The 20,120-nt window shown below is 44.6% G+C and overlaps 2 protein-coding genes across 3 annotated transcripts; one reads left to right on the forward strand and one right to left on the reverse strand.

Moving 5' to 3' along the window:
* On the reverse strand, window positions 1-5,378 carry LOC116360100 (beta-crystallin A1-like). The gene is made up of 6 exons (XM_031814687.1): window positions 5,075-5,378; window positions 3,909-3,985; window positions 3,707-3,825; window positions 2,439-2,580; window positions 1,082-1,224; window positions 1-586 (listed from the first exon to the last, which is right to left on the reverse strand). Exons 2-6 carry the CDS (start codon window positions 3,981-3,983, stop codon window positions 439-441), a joined length of 627 nt encoding a protein of 208 aa, XP_031670547.1. The 5' UTR covers window positions 3,984-3,985; window positions 5,075-5,378; the 3' UTR covers window positions 1-438.
* An 8,261-nt stretch (window positions 5,379-13,639) lies between these two features.
* Window positions 13,640-18,895, forward strand: LOC109880198 (beta-crystallin B1-like). 2 transcript variants are annotated; one of them, XM_031814686.1, is made up of 7 exons: window positions 13,718-13,764; window positions 14,211-14,266; window positions 14,428-14,522; window positions 15,373-15,491; window positions 15,819-15,951; window positions 16,564-16,706; window positions 17,914-18,895. In XM_031814686.1, the coding sequence occupies exons 3-7, from the start codon at window positions 14,433-14,435 to the stop codon at window positions 18,083-18,085; spliced, it is 657 nt and encodes a 218-aa protein (XP_031670546.1). In that variant the 5' UTR covers window positions 13,718-13,764; window positions 14,211-14,266; window positions 14,428-14,432; the 3' UTR covers window positions 18,086-18,895. The 2 variants fall into 2 exon arrangements, with proteins under 2 accessions (XP_031670545.1, XP_031670546.1); XM_031814685.1 differs by lacking the exon at window positions 14,211-14,266 and having other exon boundaries at window positions 13,640-13,764.
* The last annotated feature ends 1,225 nt before the right edge of the window (window positions 18,896-20,120 follow it).

A 20,120-nucleotide genomic window follows, 5' to 3' on the forward strand; every position in this document is an offset into this window, starting at 1 on the left:
TTGAGCATGAGTTTATTGGTCAGTGATGATCTCCCTCCTCCTCCTCTCTCACCACTACTGGCTATTGCTGTTATTGGTGCTGGTCAACCAAAGTCCCTGATATATATCTGTGATATATATACTACAACCTGCAAGACTGTTATTACACTATAACGGTCCTCTATAACGTGTTACAGTGATGACTCAACTCGTCTCACGTTGCTGTTGACGTTACGGCACTGATATACGAGTCGCCTCTCGTAGGAATAATACCCTGTTGTGTTATCAACCAGAGGATCTGAGGACGTCCGTGACGGAGTTGAGATGTGTTAGTAGAAACTGTGGGATGGTTCTGACTGACTGTGTTTGTGTTGCCCGTGCTGTGACAAGACCCCAGTAGACCCAGCCCTAGGCCGAAGCCTGGGGCTCTGTTAGGGGTACGGTCCACTCTGGGCCCGGTTAGTGCTGGATACGGCGGATAGACTGGATCTGGGGGGTCTGGCAGTGGGAGCCCCAGTTCTTCCAGTGCTGGTAATCTCCACTGTGTCTCTCACACTCCATGATGTACTGCTGACCCCTGTAGCCGGGGAACTGGTAGCACACAAAGCTGTGGGGATGGAGGGAGAGAGGAGAGAGGGAGCGGGGGGGTGGGGGGGTGGAGAGAGACGGAGCGGGGGGGGTGGGGGGGGTGGAGAGAGACGGAGCGGGGAAGGGAGGGATGGAGGGAGAGAGAGGGTGATAGGTGGGGTGCAGAGGGTGGGAGAGATGTTTGGCTTAGAGTGGAGTTTCGCTTGACATTGAATAGAATTGTCACACAATGTTTTGCTTTAATTGTTTCACTATTAGCAAGATTGGAGTGTGTTTGTGTCCGTGGAGGCTGCTGAGGGGAGGACGTCTCATAATAACAGCTGGATCAGAGCAAATGGAATGGCATCAAACACATAGAAACCACGTGGTTGATACCATTACACTTATTTCGATCCAGCAGTCACCACAAGCCCCCCCCCAAATAAGGTACCACCAACCTCCTGAGGTTTGTGCCATTGTGTTTTTGTACAGAATCTAATTAGTGAGTGTGTGCTTGTGTTTAATGTTGACTTACGCGCCACACTGAATGTGCATGGATCCGACCTCGGGCATGCACCAGCCCATGGCCCTCAGAGAGGGGTAATCATCACACAGCTCAGCGCTGCGGCCCATGAAGTTCTCTTTCTCAAAGATCTGCATACGACTGCTCTGGTGGGACTGGGAGGGGAAGGAGGAGAGAGGATAGAGGGGAGGGTGGAGCGAGGATACAGGGAGAGCGAGGATAGAGGGGGAGAGAGGATAGAGGGAGAGAGAGGATAGAGGGAGAGAGAGGATAGAGGGAGAGAGAGGATAGAGGGAGAGAGAGGATAGAGGGGGAGAGAGGATAGAGGGAGAGAGGATAGAGGGGAGAGAGGATAGAGGGAGAGAGAGGATAGAGGGAGAGAGAGGATAGAAGAGGAGGGTGGAGCGAGGATAGAGGGAGAGTGAGGATAGAGGGGGATAGAGGGAGAGAGAGGATAGAGGGAGAGAGAGGATAGAGAGAGGATAGAGGAGGAGGGTGGAGCGATGATAGAGGGGGAGAGAGGATAGAGGGAGAGAGAGGATAGAGGGAGAGACAGGATAGAGGGAGAGACAGGATAGAGGGAGTGGAAGAGAGAAGGGGAGAGAGAGTGGGAGGGATAAACACGATAGGACACAATCTCAGTTAGTTAGTTTCCTTTTTGCTTTCTCATACAGACTGACACATACAGTACTCTATCCTTCTCTCTGTCTGCTATAAACACTAACATAGAATACTGACCACTGTCTTCTATAAACACTAACATAGAATACTGTCTTCTATAAACACTAACATAGAATACTGACCACTGTCTTCTATAAACACTAACATAGAATACTGTCTTCTATAAACACTAACATAGAATACTGACCACTGTCTTCTATAAACACTAACATAGAATACTGACCACTGTCTTCTATAAACACTAACATAGAATACTGACCACTGTCTTCTATAAACACTAACATAGAATACTGTCTTCTATAAACACTAACATAGAATACTGACCACTGTCTTCTATAAACACTAACATAGAATACTGTCTTCTATAAACACTAACATAGAATACTGACCACTGTCTTCTATAAACACTAACATAGAATACTGACCACTGTCTTCTATAAACACTAACATAGAATACTGACCACTGTCTTCTATAAACACTAACATAGAATACTGTCTTCTATAAACACTAACATAGAATACTGTCTTCTATAAACACTAACATAGAATACTGACCACTGTTTTCTATAAACACTAACATATAATACTGACACTCTTTCCCATGCTCTCTATGTATCCATCTCTCGCTGTATTTCTCTCTCCCACACACACACACACACACACACACACACACACACACAGTCCTCACAGCGCAGTAGATGGGGCGCAGGGACATGAGGCGCTCCACGTGGTAGGACAGGGAGCCGCTGTAGGCGTCCCAGTGGGGGTACTCTCCTCTCTCCAGGATGAACTGCTGGCCCTGGAAGTCATGATGCTCAAAGCCCACCCAGCTACAGGGGTAGGGAGAGAGAGTTACTGACTAGTTACATTCAGAGATAGAAGAGGACAGAGAGGAGGAGAGAGTTACTGACTAGTTACATTCAGAGATAGAAGAGGACAGAGAGGAGGAGAGAGTTACTGACTAGTTACATTCAGAGATAGAGAGGAGGAGAGAGTTACTGATATGTTACATTCAGAGATAGAAGAGGACAGAGAGGAGGAGAGAGAGTTACTGACTAGTTACATTCAGAGATAGAAGAGGACAGAGAGGAGGAGAGAGAGTTACTGACTAGTTACATTCAGAGACAGAGAGGAGGAGAGAGTTACTGACTAGTTACATTCAGAGATAGAGAGGGAGGAGAGAGTTACTGACTAGTTACATTCAGAGATAGAAGAGGACAGAGAGGAGGAGAGAGAGTTACTGACTAGTTACATTCAGAGATAGAAGAGGACAGAGAGGAGGAGAGAGAGTTACAGACTAGTTACATTCAGAGATAGAAGAGGACAGAGAGGAGGAGAGAGTTACTGACTAGTTACATTCAGAGACAGAAGAGGACAGATAGGGAGGAGGAGAGAGTTACTGACTAGTTACATTCAGAGACAGAAGAGGACAGAGAGGGAGGAGGAGAGAGTTACTGACTAGTTACATTCAGAGATAGAGAGGACAGAGAGGGAGGAGAGAGTTACTGACTAGTTACATTCAGAGACAGAAGAGGACAGAGAGGGAGGAGGAGAGAGTTACTGACTAGTTACATTCAGAGACAGAAGAGGACAGAGAGGGAGGAGAGAGTTACTGACTAGTTACATTCAGAGACAGAAGAGGACAGAGAGGAGGAGAGAGTTACTGACTAGTTACATTCAGAGATAGAAGAGGACAGAGAGGAGAAGAGAGTTACTGACTAGTTACATTCAGAGATAGAAGAGAACAGAGAGGAGAAGAGAGTTACTGACTAGTTACATTCAGAGATAGAAGAGGACAGAGAGGGAGGAGAGAGTTACTGACTAGTTACATTCAGAGATAGAAGAGAACAGAGAGGAGAAGAGAGTTACTGACTAGTTACATTCACACACACACACACCGATACCTCCACTCACACACACAGCCTCCACAGACAACCAGGGTTGTAAGAGACTCACGCTCCACTCTCCACTCTGATAGAACGGATGTTGTCCAGACCACAGTTCTGGATGTTACAGCACTCAGAGGTGAACTCCTGGCACTTGCCCTGGAAGTGCTCCTGCTCAAACACAGTCACCTACAGCGACAGATAGATACATATTAGTGTGTTTGTGTAAATCATATAATCGATGATTTAAATATGTGTGTGTGTGAGATCACCTTGAAAAAAGGGGCCATACCCATGCCAGGGAAAAACATGGGGGAGGTCATGTGGGTTTTAGTAGCTCTATTCATGTCTATAGAGAGAGGGGGAGGGAGAGAGAGAGGGGGGGAGAGAGAGAGAGAAGGGGGAGAGAGAGGGGAGAGAGAGGTGGCATGAGAGGGAAGTTTCATCATTTAAACTAGGATAGATTACAATTCAATGTATTAAAATCCTTTAATATTGTTTAAGCATTCCCAGTAATCTATAAAATATGTTAATGATGATGTCTGGAAATGTCCTCATGTTCGAGATGTCACTCTGATATTATTTCCATTCTGATGGAACCAATTTATGGAACCACAAACAACTAACATTACTGCCATCATCCACAAACTCGAATAAAAGCTAATGGTAGCGTAGTATAGCATATCCCCAAAGATGTTGTGACAATCCTTATAAACTCTAATAAAAGGTCATGGTAGCGTAGTATAGCATATCCCCAAAGATGTTGTGACAATCCTTATAAACTCTAATAAAAGGTCATGGTAGCGTAGTATAGCATATCCCCAAAGATGTTGTGACAATCCTTACAAACTCTAATAAAAGGTCATGGTAGCGTAGTATAGCATATCCCCAAAGATGTTGTGACAATCCTTATAAACTCTAATAAAAGGTCATGGTAGCGTAGTATAGCATATCCCCAAAGATGTTGTGACAATCCTTACAAACTCTAATAAAAGGTCATGGTAGCGTAGTATAGCATATCCCCAAAGATGTTGTGACAATCCTTACAAACTCTAATAAAAGGTCATGGTAGCGTAGTATAGCATATCCCCAAAGATGTTGTGACAATCCTTACAAAAAGTGTTTTTTTTTTAAATGTAAAAGTTAAAAACTGGTTAAAACCATTTTATAAAACATACTGTAACATAAGCCAACACAAAATCCAATAACTTAACGTTATCAATTTCTAATAACAGCCTATATTTATTCCATCACCAACAACGAACCCTATTTGGACTAGGCCTACAATTACATTTAATATTTTTATAAATATAGGCTAAGAAATACTTCTCAAAATGTTTATCCAATTATGAGTGTTACGCGGGTGGATAGCCTAGGCCTACATCTGTTCTGTTGAAACACCATGGGCTATTCGGTTCAACCAGGACCGGGGGCTTACCTGGTTCGTCTCCTCTCCTCTCTCACGCGCCAATCCTTTTACATAGAGTTTTGTGAGAATCTGGCTCTTCTGTTTTATACGGCAGTCCACGGTGGCCCGCGTGTCTCCACTGGCGACAACGTGCGTGCGTGTGCGCGTTTCATCATGTCTGTGTGAGTGAGGTGTAAGTGAGTTGGGGGTAAAGTTAGCACGCCCGTGCGCGTGTTTCTATTTCGGCACCCCTCTATGTATCCGTGCGTAAATGTGTCCTATGGTGCGCGCGGCCGTGTGAGCAATACACGAGTCCGTCCGTCCGTCCCCCCTCTCCCTCTCTCCCTTTATTTGTTTCCTATGCGGTCGGGTGTGCGCCTTGTTGACTCAGCAGATAACATAGTACCGGTTGAATGCATGGTGGGACAGTGATGTTCGCGGTCCGTTCAGAGTGAATGGGGGGGGCCCAGTGTTGGGCCGAATGCCGTTATATTCGTATAGGTCAGCAGTGCCATCGTATAGCATTAACAATGGCCGGGCTGTAGGTAGAGCGTTAACAATGACCTGGCTGTAGGTAGAGAATGACAAGAATTTACCTCTCCTGTGCTGTGGTCAGACCACTGTGTGCTTTTAGAGGAAAACATTTAGGAAAATGATGGAAAATAGAAATTAGTGTCAAAGAGTGTGACTTCAGTTAAATGTAGAGATAATGTTATGAAATAGCTGCCTTGCCTATCACAATGACTTCAATCAAATTAGATGTTAGTATTGATATAGCCTAATATACTAACCCTAGTTATATAGCCTATTCTATAGAAGCAAAAGGTCAAGTCACAGCCATACATTTTTTAAAGTGAGCTAAAATTGTAGTAGGTTCCAGCAGTAGGCTAGGCTATACTAGAGATGTTAGGCCAATACATGATGTTCTGTTTATCCAAGCCCATAGTACTGGTGAGTTCACACGGTTGTCATGGTGCCCCCCCCCCCTCCACACACACACACACACAGTTCCTGATGACCTAATTTAACCCTTGACCTCTGAGCTAGAACATTTGAGGAGGTTATGGCAGGCTGGTTCCATACAAACTTCATATTTGGTATATTTCATGTGCAACAACATTATTTGAACAGTGAGGTTGCAGATTTTAGACTAAGAACATTAAGGTAGGAATTCCACATTTACATACCAGAGAGGCTATTTTTAAATCATGTTGATGCAGGCAGCAAATTGATGACTGAAATGTCAAGATTTTAAAAGTGGTCTAGAGGAGAGAGCCGAGCCTCGAGCCGATTTCTTTCCAAATGGTGCAGATAGAAATGTCTTGTAACTGACATGATTCCTATATGAATGAGTAGCATGTATATTCTACATGATATATTTCTATCTGAACGTGCTGTAGTGGGGCATCCTACTTAGATGTTGCAGATGAAAATGCCTTTCATAGAGCTGTTGTGATTCCTTAATCAAATCAAATCAAATTGTATTTTATTAGTCACATGCGCCGAATACAACAAGTGTAGACCTTACAGTGAAATGCTTACTTACAAGCCCTAACCAACAATGCAGTTTAAAAAATATGGATAAGATTAAGAAATAAAAGTAACAAGTAATTAAAGAGCAACAGTAAAATAACAATAGCGAGACTATACACAGGGGGGGTACCGGTACAGATTCAATGTGTGGGGGCAGTGGTTAGTTGAGGTAATATGTATATGTAGGTAGAGTTATTAAAGTGACAATGCATAGATGATAACTACAGAGAGTAGCAGTGGTGTGAAAGAGGGGGGGGGGCAATGCAAATAGTCTAGGTAGCCATTTGATTAGATATTCAGGAGTCTTATGGCTTTGGGCTGTTTAAAAGCCTCTTGGACCTAGACTTGGCGCTCCGGTACCGCTTGCCATGCAGTAGCAGAGAGAACAGTCTATTACTAGGGTGGCTGGAGTCTTTGATGATTTTTAGGGCCTTCCTCTTACACCGCCTGGTCTAGAGGTCCTGGATGGCAGGAAGCTTGGCCCCAGTGATGTACTGGGCTGTTTTCACTACCCTCGGTGGTGCCTTGCGGTCGGAGGCCAAGCAGTTGCCATACCAGGCAGTGATGCAAACAGCCAGGATGCTCTCGATGGTGCAGCTGTAGAACCTTTTGAGGATCTGAGGACCCATGCCAAATCTTTTCGGTTTCCTGAAGGGGAATAGGTTTTGTCATGCCCTCTTCACGACTGTCTTGGTGTGCTTGGACCATGTTAGTTTGTTGGTGATGTGGACACCAAGGAACTTGAAGCTCTCAACCTTCTCCACTACAGCCCCGTCAATGAAAATGGGGGCGTACTCGGTCCTCTTTTGCATGTAGTCCACAATCATCTCCTTTGTCTTGATCACGTTGAGGGAGAGGTTGTTGTCCTGGCACCCCACGGCCAGGTCTCTGACCTCCTCCCTGTAGGCTGTCTCGTCGTTGTCGATGATCAGGCCTACCACTGTAGTGTCAACGGCAAACTTAATGATGGTGTTGGAGTCGTGTCTGGCCATGCAGTCTTGAGTGAACAGGAGGGGACTGAGCACACACCCCCTGAGGGGCCCCTGTGTTGAGGATCAGCGTGGCGGATGTGTTGTTACCTACCCTTACCACCTGGGGGCGGCCCGTCAGGAAGTCCAGGATCCAGTTGCAGAGGGAGGTGTTAAGTCCCAGGGTCCTTAGCTTATTGATTGAGTTCTGAGGGCACTATGGTGTTGAATGTCGAGCTGTAGTCAATGAATAGCATTCTCACATAGGTGTTCCTTTTGTCAAGGTGGGAAAGGGCTGTGTGGAGTGCAATAGAGATTGCATCATCTGTTGATCTGGTGGGGTGGTATGCAAATTGGAGTGGATCTAGGGTTTCTGGGATAATGGTGTTGATGTGAGCCATAACCAGCCATTCAAAGCACTCCATGGCAACAGACGTGAGTGCTACGGGTCGGTAGTCATTTAGACAGGTTACCTTAGTGTTCTTGGACACAGGGACTATGGTGGTCTGCTTAATACATCTTGTTATTAAGGACTTGGACAGGGAGAGTTTGAAAATGTCAGTGAAGACACTTGCCAGTTGGTCAGCGCATGGTCACAGTACATGTCCTGGTAATCCGTCTGGCCCTGCGGGCTTTTGAATGTTGACCTGTTTAAAGGTCTTACCCACATCAGCTGCGGAGAGCGTGATCACACACTCTTCCGGAACAGCTGGTGCTCTCATGCATGTCTCAGTGTTATTTGCCTCGAAGCGAGCATAGAAGTAGTTTAGCTCGTCTGGTAGGCTCGTGTCATTGGGCAGCTCTCGGCTGTGCTTCCCGCTGTAGCCTGTAATGGTTTGCAAGCCCTGCCACATCCCACGAGCTTCAGAGCCGGTATAGGTCGATTCCATCTTAGTCCTGTATTGACGCTTGGCTGTTTGATGGTTCGTCAGAGGGCAGAGCGGGATTTCTTATAAGCTTCCAGGTGAGAGTCCCGCTCCTTGAAAGCGGCAGCTCTAGCCTTTAGCTCAATGCGGATGTTGCCTGTCATCCATTGCTTCTGGTTGGGGTATGTACGTACGGTCACTGTGGGGATGACGTCATCGATGCACTTATTGATGAAGCCGATGACTGATGTGATGTACTCCTCAATGCCATCGGAGGAATCCCAGAACACATTCCAGTCTGTGCTAGCAAAACAGTCCTTTAGCTTAGCATCTGCTTCATCTGACCACTTTTTTATTGACAGAGACACAGGTGCCTCCTGCTTTCATTTTTGCAGGAATCAGGAGGATAGAATTATGGTCAGATTTGCCAAATGGAGAGCGAGGGAGAGCTTTGTATGCGTCTCTTTGTGTGTGGAGAAAAGGTGGTCCAGAGATTTTTTCCCTCTGGTTGAACATTTAACATGCTGAAATTTGGTAACACGGATGTAAGTTTCCCTGCGTTCAAGTTCCCGTCTGCTAGGAGTGCCACGTCTGGGTGAACGTTTTCTTGTTTGCTTTTGGCGGAATACAGCTCATTCAATGGGGTCTTAGTGCCAGCCTCAGTCTCTGGTGGTATATAAACAGCTATGAGAAATAAAGATGAAAACTTTCTAGGTAGATAGTGTGGTCTACAGCTTATCATGAGATACTCTACCTCAGGCGAGCAATAGCTCAAGACTTCCTAAGATATCATGCACCAGCTGTTATTTACAAAAATAACATTATGTGCAAAATAATAAATAAAAAAAAGAGTTACAAACAACGCAAAGAAACAAACAAAAAAACACAATTGGTTGGGGACACCTAAAACACACATGACCACCAAATTGACACTAGAAAATGGAGAGGATACCATTTAGAAAGGCTTTATGCCTTAGTTAACGCTGTGGGTTCATATCATAGAGATATTTAGAGGAATCAACTCGGTTATAACCCATTTTAGCATGGACATTGTCATTGAGGGCTTCCACCATTTTAAAGTAGTCAACTGGATGGGGATTCCTAAGGGTTTGGAGGGAGCAGAGCATCTTCAAATTGGGTTGCCTCTGGTTTGTTAATGGCTGTTATTCTATATCATCATTTAGTGGCCACAATGAATGAATGACACACAACATTTGGTTCAGGACTCCAGCACCACAAAAGTAGAACATTTACTATTTTCAATGGAGATAGCCTCAATGGCGCTGCCCATGCTATCACAGTTTCCATAATGGCACAGATACAAAGATGAGACCTCTTTCCAGCTCTATGGTTGATATTCACACAATGTAAGGTCCAGCAGCCTGGCCCAACACATATAACACAATAATAATGTCACGAAAGCGTATTCTAATAGTGTAAAAGGCTGTTAGTTGACCATAATAGGTTCTATGCCCATTTGAATAGGGAAAGGGTGTTCATTTGTTTGATGAGATTACAGATTTTCTCAGGGAATCCCATTTCAATTTTAAGGGATGCCACATGGAGTCCTGACCCCCAAGTTTGGGAACCACTGCCATAATCCCTATTCTATGTGACTGTTCTACTTGATACATATCTATCTGAACATTCTGTTGTGTGGCATCGCCACAGACTCCTCCCATCCAGACATGCTACTGTTCAGAAGTGATGAGGGCACAGATCCAAAATGGCTACTGTACAGACCATGAACCTCTGGTATGAGGTGGAAACTGTGACTATGTTCCAAATGGCACCCTATTTCCTATGGGTCCCGGTCAAAAATTGTGCACTAAGGGGCCTCCCGGGTGGCGCAGTGGTCTAAGGCTGTGCCACCAGAGACTCTGGGTTCGAGCCCAGGGTCTGTCGCAGCCGGCCGCGACAGGGAGGCCCATGGGGCGGCACACAATTGGCCTAGCGTCGTCCGAGGGATGGTTTGGGGATAACCTCACATCACGCACTAGTGACTCCTGTGGTGGGCTGGGCGCAGTGCATGCTGGCTAGGTATACTGTGTTTCCTCCGACACATTGGTGTGGCTGGCTTCTGGGTTGGATGTGCGCTGTGTTAAGAAGCAGTGCGGCTTGGGTTGTGTTTCGGAGGACACATGGCTCTTGACCTTCGCCTCTCCCGAGTCCGTACAGGAGTTGTAGCGATGAGACAAGACAGTAACTACTAACAATTGGATACCACGAAATTGGGGAGACAAAGGGGGTAAAAAAATAAATAATTGTGCACTAAAATAGGGAACAGGGTGCCATTTAGGATTAGGAACTGTCTCAAGGCACAGTTCTAGGATCAGCTTAACCTCTCCATATTCTAAGCTGTATCATTAGGAGGGAAATCATATAAACTGACCTTAGATCACCATTTAGATCTAATTGGTCCTACTCTATGTCACAGTGTCGTGAAGTATTTTGTATATTTGCCATGTTGGTATAGTTCAGTGGTGTCTAACATGAGGCCTGCTACTTGATCATGTGTCATTAAATTGTTTTATCGAATGTAAAAAGACATACAATTTAACATGAACATGTCCATGTTGGTGAGATGACAATTCACTCAATAGCTGTACATTTACTGACGATGCTACATGGGCAGTGAGATGATTCATGTTGTGTACCTCACCAAAAGTAGGCCAACTATCTATAATAGGGATGTAGAAGTCACTTTACCTGCACTAAGGGGCCATTTCTGAGAAGTCAGGAAGAATATGTTTTAAAAAACAACCGCTGAAAAGCTACATTGTTATGTTCTAACCCTATATATTTAATTAATAATCCCTATTATAGATAGTTGGCCTATTCACATGACCATACTACCATACTACCATAGACCACACTACCATACTACCATACTACCATAGACCATACTACCATAGACCATACTACCATAGACCACACTACCATACTACCATAGACCACACTACCATACTACCATACTACCATAGACCATACTACCATAGACCATACTACCATAGACCACACTACCATACTACCATAGACCATACTACCATAGACCACACTAACATACTACCATACTACCATAGACCATACTACCATACTACCATAGACCATACTACCATAGACCATACTACCATACTACCATAGACCATACTACCATACTACCATAGACCATACTACCATACTACCATAGACCATACTACCATAGACCATACTACCATACTACCATATACCATACTACCATACTACCATAGACCATACCACCATACTACCATACTACCATAGACCATACTACCATACTACCATAGACCATACTACCACACTACCATACTACCATACTACTATACTACCACAGACCATACTACCATACTACCATAGACCATACTACCATACTTCCATACTACCATAGACCATATACCATACTACTATACTACCATAGACCATACTACCATACTACCATAGACCATACTACCACACTACCATACTTCCATAGACCATAGACCATACTACCATACTACCACAGACCATACTACCATACTACCATACTACCATAGACCATACTACCATACTTCCACACTACCATAGACCATAGGCCATACTACTATACTTCCATACTACCATAGACCATACTACCATACTTCCATACTACCATAGACCATACTACCATACTTCCATACTTCCATACTACCATAGACCATAGACCATAGACCATACTATCACACTACCATACTACCATACTACCATACTACCATAGACCATACTACCATACTACCATACTTCCATACTACCATAGACCATAGACCATACTATCACACTACCATACTACCATACTACCATAGACCATACTACCATACTACCATACTACCATACTACCATAGACCATACTACCATACTACCATACTTCCATACTACCATAGACCATAGACCATACTACTATACTACCATACTACCATAGACCATACTACCATACTACCATACTTCCATACTACCATAGACCATACTACTATACTACCATACTACCATAGACCATACTACCATAGACCATACTACTATACTACCATACTACCATAGAACATATGATTTTCAAACATGTATCTTCTTGTCCATAAGACAATTTTATTATCCATCAAATATTATCAAATGAGATCCATCTATCTCTCTGCTCTCTCAACCAATCTCTCTCCAAACAGATGTTACTTCTAATTACTGATCTAGGATCAAATGTCCCCACCCCAACACCAGTGTGTTGAGACATCTGTGAATGTACTGTAATGTTTTTAAAATGGTATACATTTTGTTACTTTTAATTTTTTATTTTGTTGGACCCCAGGAAGAGTAGCTGCTGTCTTGGCAGGAACTAATTGGGATCCATAATAAATACAATTACAAATACCAATCATAACCTTTAGCTCAGATCTAGGATTTGGGTCCGTATTCATAACGCATCTCAAAGTAGTGCTGATCTAGGATCAGTTTTTCCTGTTAGATCATAATAAATAAGATTAGATGGACCGGGGGACCTGATCCTAGATCAGCACGCATTATGAATATGGGCCCAGGTTTCTGTTGGACACCTGGCTTTCCAGTGGGAGTGAAACAGAAACAGTAGAACCAAGGATGAATAAAACTGAGAAGGAATAAGGACTTCATATATAGTGGAGGAAATGACAGTGTTCCATGAAAACATGTTCCAGGTCCAAAATGATGTCCTATATTTATATTTTATATATATATATATTTATGTTTAATCCCAGTCCCCCGTCCCCCCGTCCCCAGTCCCCCGTCCCCCGTCCCCCGTCCCCCGTCCCCCGTCCCCCGTCCCCCGTCCCCGCAGGAGGCATTGTGCCTTTTGGTAGGCCGGCATTGTAAATAAGAATTTGTTCTTAACTGACTTAAATAAAGGTAAAAAATAAATAAATAAATATTTAAGAAACGTACAAAATCAATAAGATTTAAAAACTTCACAGACAGACCTGTGCATCATGACAACACTTCAATCACCAACTACCATACATATCTCTGTACTCATGCAGTATTTACATCTCTCTCTCTCTCTCCTCTCTCTCTCTCTCTCTCTCTCTCTCTCTCTCTCTCTCTCTCTCTCTCTCTCTCTCTCTCTCTCTCTCTCTCTCTCTCTCTCTCTCTCTCTCTCTCTCTCTCTCTCTCTCTCTCTCTCTCTCTCTCTCTTTGATGATGGGGGGATTTCTATTCTTCCCTGGCTGTGAGCTCAGCGGGTTTCTCTCTGTCACTCTAATCCCCCCTCTCTGGGCGCCAGCATATAAAAGGTCCGGGAGGGCCCTCTCCTCTCACACACTGACCGCCTGAGCCCACTCCTGTACCCACACACTGAGCAGAGGTAAGAGACGGGCACACAGAGATACAGAGAGATGGGGGAAGAGGGAAAATGGGGGATGAGAGAGGGATAGATTATGTATCTCAAACGTCAAATTCAAATACAGGTCACTCTAAATGGCCTCATAGTAACTAGACAGAACACATAAATAACTTATTTTCCTTCAATGACGTGTTTTATCTAGTTCCACAGGGATTGTTGAATGAATCTGTAGGTTCTTGTTTTCTATAATATCTGGTTGACTCTTTTACATTGGAGATTCATTTACTTTTAAGTGGACATGCTTTACATGGGCAAACAACAACAACAAACTCTTAATTTCTGTTCTTATTGATGTTTGGATCGTAAGGGAACTCGAGGAAAAATTTAAAGTGGCCAGTAGGGGTCATGTGGTTGAACCTCATCCAAGATGGCTACTCATATTTTTCTGTTCCGTTGATCAATTACAGGCTTTGCTAAGGAGCTAAGGAGTAAAGCAGGGGTACCGTCTACTGTCTAGAACACAGTACGTTTGGGTAAAAGTTGTAGACTTCAATGGGATAAAGTGGTAAATGAGCTGTGTCTGTTTAAACAGCATTAAACTTAGCAGCAGTGTGTTGAACCCTCGTACATTTCTTTACCTCCTTTAATTTCCTTCCCTCTGTCATCCCTCTGTTTTTGTTCCAGTCATCATGTCTGGAGATAAGTCGAAATCTGCTTCCCAGACCGACGGCAAGGCCGCCCAGGGGAAGAGATCTGAGATGGGCATGAACGCCTACAAGGTAACACACCTGCATGCATATACACACGCACACGCACACACACACACACACACACACACACACACACACACACACACACACACACACACACACACACACACACACACACACACACACACACACACACACACACACACACACACCACACACACACACACACACACACACACGCACACATTCACACACATACACACACAAACACATTCATGCATACACACACACACACACACACACACGTATATATACACACACACATATAATGTACGCATACAAAACCAGATGGCCACACATATATGTTATATAATTGTTGGTACTTTGACACTCGTACGTAACTACTCACACACTGTTTCCACACAATGCCTGTAGTTGCCTGTGGTGGTAAGTCACAGTTGCCATAGCTATGTGTGTGTGGAGGCGTTCTAAGAGAATCACACAAGGACAGTGTCTGTGTCCAAAATGGCCCCCTATTTCATATGTAGAGCACTACTTTTGACCAGAGCCCAAGTGCACTATATAGGGAATAGGGGACCATTTGCGATTCAGAAAGTGTTTGTTTTGTTACATTACACAGTTCAGCCTCAAAGAAAAAGATGTGAGAATTAAACTAATTTCTCTCTTTTTTATCTCTTTTATCTTTCTCCTCTCTCTCTCTCTCTCTCTCTCTCGCACCCTCCCTCGCACCCTCCCTCCCCTCCCTCCCTCCCTCCCTCCCTCCCTCCCTCCCTCCCTCCCTCCCTCCCTCCCTCCCTCCCTCCCTCCCTCCCTCCCTCCCTCCCTCCCTCCCTCCCTCCACCTCTTTCTCTCTCTACCCCTCCCTCCCTCCCTCCCTCCCTCTCTCCCTCCATCTCAGATGTGCGTCTTCGACCAGGAGAACTTCCAGGGTCGTTGTATGGAGATCACCAATGAGTGCATGAACGTGTGTGACATGGGCATGGACAGGGTCCGCTCCCTGCGTGTCGACTGCGGGCCGTGAGTACCAGCCTGTCCCTCGACACACACACACCTAATTTGTGTCACACACACACACACCTCAGCTTCACCAACACACACCTAATTCCCACATGCACTTGTAGTGAAATCTTTTCCCTACACTAACGTTACTATGACACACCCATACCTGTTTGTCAATCTAACACAAACTAACATTTATTCCTATCAAATGTTGCTGCAACCATGGTTCTCAATGTGTTTCTGCCTCTCTCTCTCCCCCTCTCCTCTCTCTCCCCCTCCCTTACCCCTCTTCCCCTCTCCCTCCCTCTCTCACTCCCTCTCTCTCCCCCTTTCTCCCTCTATCAGTTTTGTGGGTTATGAGCAGATGAACTTCTGTGGTGAGATGTTCATCCTGGAGAAGGGAGAGTACCCACGCTGGGACTCCTGGAGCAACTGTCAGAAGAATGACTACCTGCTGTCCTTCAGGCCCGTCCGCATGGTATGTCACACACTCCTCCATTTGTCTCTCCCCATCACTCTGTCCTTCCATCTCTCCAGCACTACATCTCTGTCATTGGCCAGAATACATTTACATGCACGTATCTGATAATCATGTATTTCTGCTGTTAGTAATCATCTCTCTTAACATCCATCCATATTCATCTATTCATTCATTTATCCATCCATCCATCCATCCATCCATCCATCTACTCATCCATCTACTCATCCATCCATCCATCCATCCATCCATCCATCCATCCATCCATCCATCCATCCATCCATATTCATTCATCTATTCATTCATTCATTCATTCATTCATTCATTCATTCATTTATCCATCCATCTACTCATCCATCCATCCATCCATCCATCCATCCATCCATCCATCCATCCATCCATCCATCCATCCATCCATCCATCCATCCATCCATCCATCCATCTACTCATCCATCCATCTACTCATCCATCCATCCATCCATCCATCCATTAATTTATCCAAATTGATCAGTTCGGCCTGTTATCTGTTAGTTATGTTATGTTCGTTTTTAACTCCACCTCTCTCTCTCCCCCACCTACCTCCCCTCTTTCCCCCTCTCCCCTCTCTCTCAGGACCCTGAGAAGCACAAGATCTGCCTGTTCGAGGTTGGAGAGTTCAAGGGTCGTAAGATGGAGATCATGGATGATGATGTTCCCTCTCTGTTCTCCTACGGATTCACCGATAGGGTCGGCAGCATCATGGTCAGCTGCGGAAGGTGAGTGGTCCTCGCTGCGGCAACACGACACACCCACATCGCAGACAAACATGCCATTGGTCTATAGGACGAGATAGAGCAGGAAGTGGATGAGACAGTAATGTCATTATGACATAAAAACCAGGCATCACCAAACCTAGATACCTTAGATCGTTTGTAATCTATTGTACAAATTATTCATTCATTTCAAATGGCTGAGTCGTTCCTATGTAAATAATAGAATTCAGAAACTGTTCCTAAAATAGTTTGGAATGACGAAGGTTTCCACAATAGTTTTAATTGTCAGAGGGGTTCCATTTAGAAGATCATTTAATATATAGGTTCTCTGTTTCCCTCTGGCTTCCTGTGTCTACATACTTCAAATAGAATCTAGTCTGCCTCTCAAATGGCACCCTATACCCTTCATATGCACTATGGGCCCTGGTCAAAGTAGTGTACTAAATAGGGACTAGGGCACCATTTGGGACGTATCCCTGAAGATCTGTGATTCACTTTTCATAAGGCAGCAGGACTGATGTCAGGATGTCTTTCCTGTTTTAAACAGCCTCTTCAGAATCAGAACAAAGGGTTTTATATAGCACAGTTTGTTTGTGTGTGTTCGTTCATGTACATGTGTGTGTGTGTGTATCTGTGTGCATGTGAGCTTCGTCTCTCCAGTGTATCTGCACAGTGAGAGAGGAGATTGGTCCAGTTCCTTCATAGATGTGTTTGGCCCACAGTGAGTAGACAGGTTCCCCTCTGGTTGAAACATCAAACGGACAGACAGGTACCTGTGGCACAACAGGCAAAACGTGACAAACAGATCAATACCTCTTTTTAACAAGACATCTCTCTCCCTCACAGCTTCCAACTCCCCTGCCTGTTCCTCTGATGCTGTCGGCTTCTCATCTTTTCTCTTTGTCTCCGTCGGTTCTCGCTTTCTTTTCTACTTTACTCTTCTTTGCTAATTTCTCTACCTCTGTGTCCCTCCTGCCCTCTCTCTCTATCTCACACTATTGATTCTCTCTCTCTGTCTTTATTTCTCGGCCTCTGTTCATCTCTTCTTCCTCCTCTCGCTTTCTCCCATCTATGTCCCTCTCTTCCCCCATTCCAGCCCTCATTCACTCAGCCCTTTCCAACTTCTCCTCTCTCTCCCATCTCTCTCCCATCTATCTCCCTCCCTCCATCCCTCCACTCATCCCCCTTGTCCTCTGCTGTTTTCTTCCAGCTGGGTGGGTTACCAGTTCCCTGGATACCGTGGTTCCCAGTACCTCCTGGAGAAGGGTGAGTACCGGCACTTCAACGAGTTCGGTGCCCGGCACCCCCAGTTCCAGTCTGTGAGGCGTATCCGCGACATGCAGTGGCACCAGCACGGCTGCTACACCTTGTCCAGCAAGTGAGGGTCCCAGAGGGCGAGAAAGAGAGTGAGCGGAGGAGAGGCGGAGGAAGGGCACAGTAGAGGAGGAGGAGGAGGGGGGAAGGCTAAAAGGGACAGGAAGAAAGCACCCTATCTATAGGAAGATAGAAAGCTCCCTCCATCCCTCCATCCGACCCCTCACCCCCCCGGTGATCCTCTCCGTGGTTAGATCTTTTGTTTTAGAGGGAGGGAGAGAGCGAGGGATGGAGGGAGGTACTTGTTTTCCCCCCTCTTGAGACGACACCCTCTACCTGTTTGGGAGATGTAAGACTTGTGGCGTACAACCGCCCTGATTGGACAGATACGTCAACACCACGAAACAACAATGGATTCTAAGACTATTGACGTAAATAAACAACGACAACAACTCACCGATCAACAAAGACCAGATGTGGTGGGTTGATAGGTAGATAGCTAGATATTCTCTATATTTCTCTCTCTCTCCCCGTCTCTGTTATTTTCAGACCCCTCCCTTCCCCTCTCTCTCTCTCTTTTCCCCCTCGCATAATTTATTTTTCATCCAACCATCCTGTTTCTCTTCAAACCTAAATTCAGCCCAAAACGAGACGACTAATGTGTCTCCTTTGACTCTGATCTATGGGGGTACGGATGTGTGTGTGGGTCTGTTGTCGTGGCTAGAAGAGGGAACGGTATCTAGGGTTCTAGACTTCTAGGGTTCTAAGATTGAAGGAAATGTGCTGCGTACCTCTGCCACAGTCACTGTAAAAGCTTGTCCTCAGACCCTGCACCCTCTTCTATCCTAACCCAAATAAAGAGACTAAACCTGACCTGATTTCACCTCGGATTCTTCATTTAATCAAATGTTTCTCTTGTGGTGGTGATTGTGTGACAGAGAGGAGATCCAGAACTCTTAGAGGACAGTGGAAGTTAATAAGAACGCTTCTTAATTGTTAAAAGCAAAACCAACGTGTTTCGTGTCTTGGACTTCATCAGGTTTTAGACAGAACAAATAATGAGCCTTTTATACATTGATTGTGTGATATCATGGCAGCAATAGCAGTGGAGAGGTTCTTCATATAGCTACAGTCTAGTTAGAATACAGTGGAGGGGTTCTTCATATAGCTACAGTCTAGTTAGAATACAGTGGAGGGGTTCTTCATATAGCTACAGTCTAGTTAGAATACAGTGGAGGGGTTCTTCATATAGCTACAGTCTAGTTAGAATACAGTGGAGGGGTTCTTCATATAGCTACAGTCTAGTTAGAATACAGTGGAGGGGTTCTTCATATAGCTACAGTCTAGTTAGAATACAGTGGAGGGGTTCTTCATATAACTACAGTCTAGTTAGAATACAGTGGAGGGGTTCTTCATATAACTACAGTCTAGTTAGAATACAGTGGAGGGGTTCTTCATATAGCTACAGTCTAGTTAGAATACAGTGGAGGGGTTCTTCATATAGCTACAGTCTAGTTAGAATACAGTGGAGGGGTTCTTCATATAGCTACAGTCTAGTTAGAATACAGTGGAGGGGTTCTTCATATAGCTACAGTCTAGTTAGAATACAGTGGAGGGGTTCTTCATATAACTACAGTCTAGTTAGAATACAGTGGAGGGGGTTCTTCATATAACTACAGTCTAGTTAGAATACAGTGGAGGGGTTCTTCATATAGCTACAGTCTAGTTAGAATACAGTGGAGGGGTTCTTCATATAGCTACAGTCTAGTTAGAATACAGTGGAGGGGTTCTTCATATAGCTACAGTCTAGTTAGAATACAGTGGAGGGGTTCTTCATATAGCTACAGTCTAGTTAGAATACAGTGGAGGGGTTCTTCATATAGCTACAGTCTAGTTAGAATACAGTGGAGGGGTTCTTCATATAGCTACAGTCTAGTTAGAATACAGTGGAGGGGTTCTTCATATAGCTACAGTCTAGTTAGAATACAGTGGAGGGGTTCTTCATATAACTACAGTCTAGTTAGAATACAGTGGAGGGGTTCTTCATATAACTACAGTCTAGTTAGAATACAGTGGAGGGGTTCTTCATATAGCTACAGTCTA

This window comes from Oncorhynchus kisutch, unplaced genomic scaffold (assembly GCF_002021735.2).
Source record: "Oncorhynchus kisutch isolate 150728-3 unplaced genomic scaffold, Okis_V2 Okis07a-Okis12b_hom, whole genome shotgun sequence".
NCBI classification, from domain to species: Eukaryota; Metazoa; Chordata; class Actinopteri; order Salmoniformes; family Salmonidae; genus Oncorhynchus; species Oncorhynchus kisutch.

Coding starts and splice junctions, on each gene's coding strand:
- LOC116360100 (XM_031814687.1), bottom strand. CDS start 3,983: ATGAATAGAGCTACTAAAACCCACATGACCTCCCCCATGTTTTTCCCT. Junction 3,826..3,908: donor GTATGGCCCCTTTTTTCAAG/GTGATCTCACAC, acceptor CTGTCGCTGTAG/GTGACTGTGTTTGAGCAGGA. Junction 1,225..2,438: donor TGCGCCCCATCTACTGCGCT/GTGAGGACTGTG, acceptor TTCCCCTCCCAG/TCCCACCAGAGCAGTCGTAT.
- LOC109880198 (XM_031814685.1), top strand. CDS start 14,433: ATGTCTGGAGATAAGTCGAAATCTGCTTCCCAGACCGACGGCAAGGCC. Junction 15,492..15,818: donor CTGCGTGTCGACTGCGGGCC/GTGAGTACCAGC, acceptor TCCCTCTATCAG/TTTTGTGGGTTATGAGCAGA. Junction 15,952..16,563: donor CCTTCAGGCCCGTCCGCATG/GTATGTCACACA, acceptor CCTCTCTCTCAG/GACCCTGAGAAGCACAAGAT.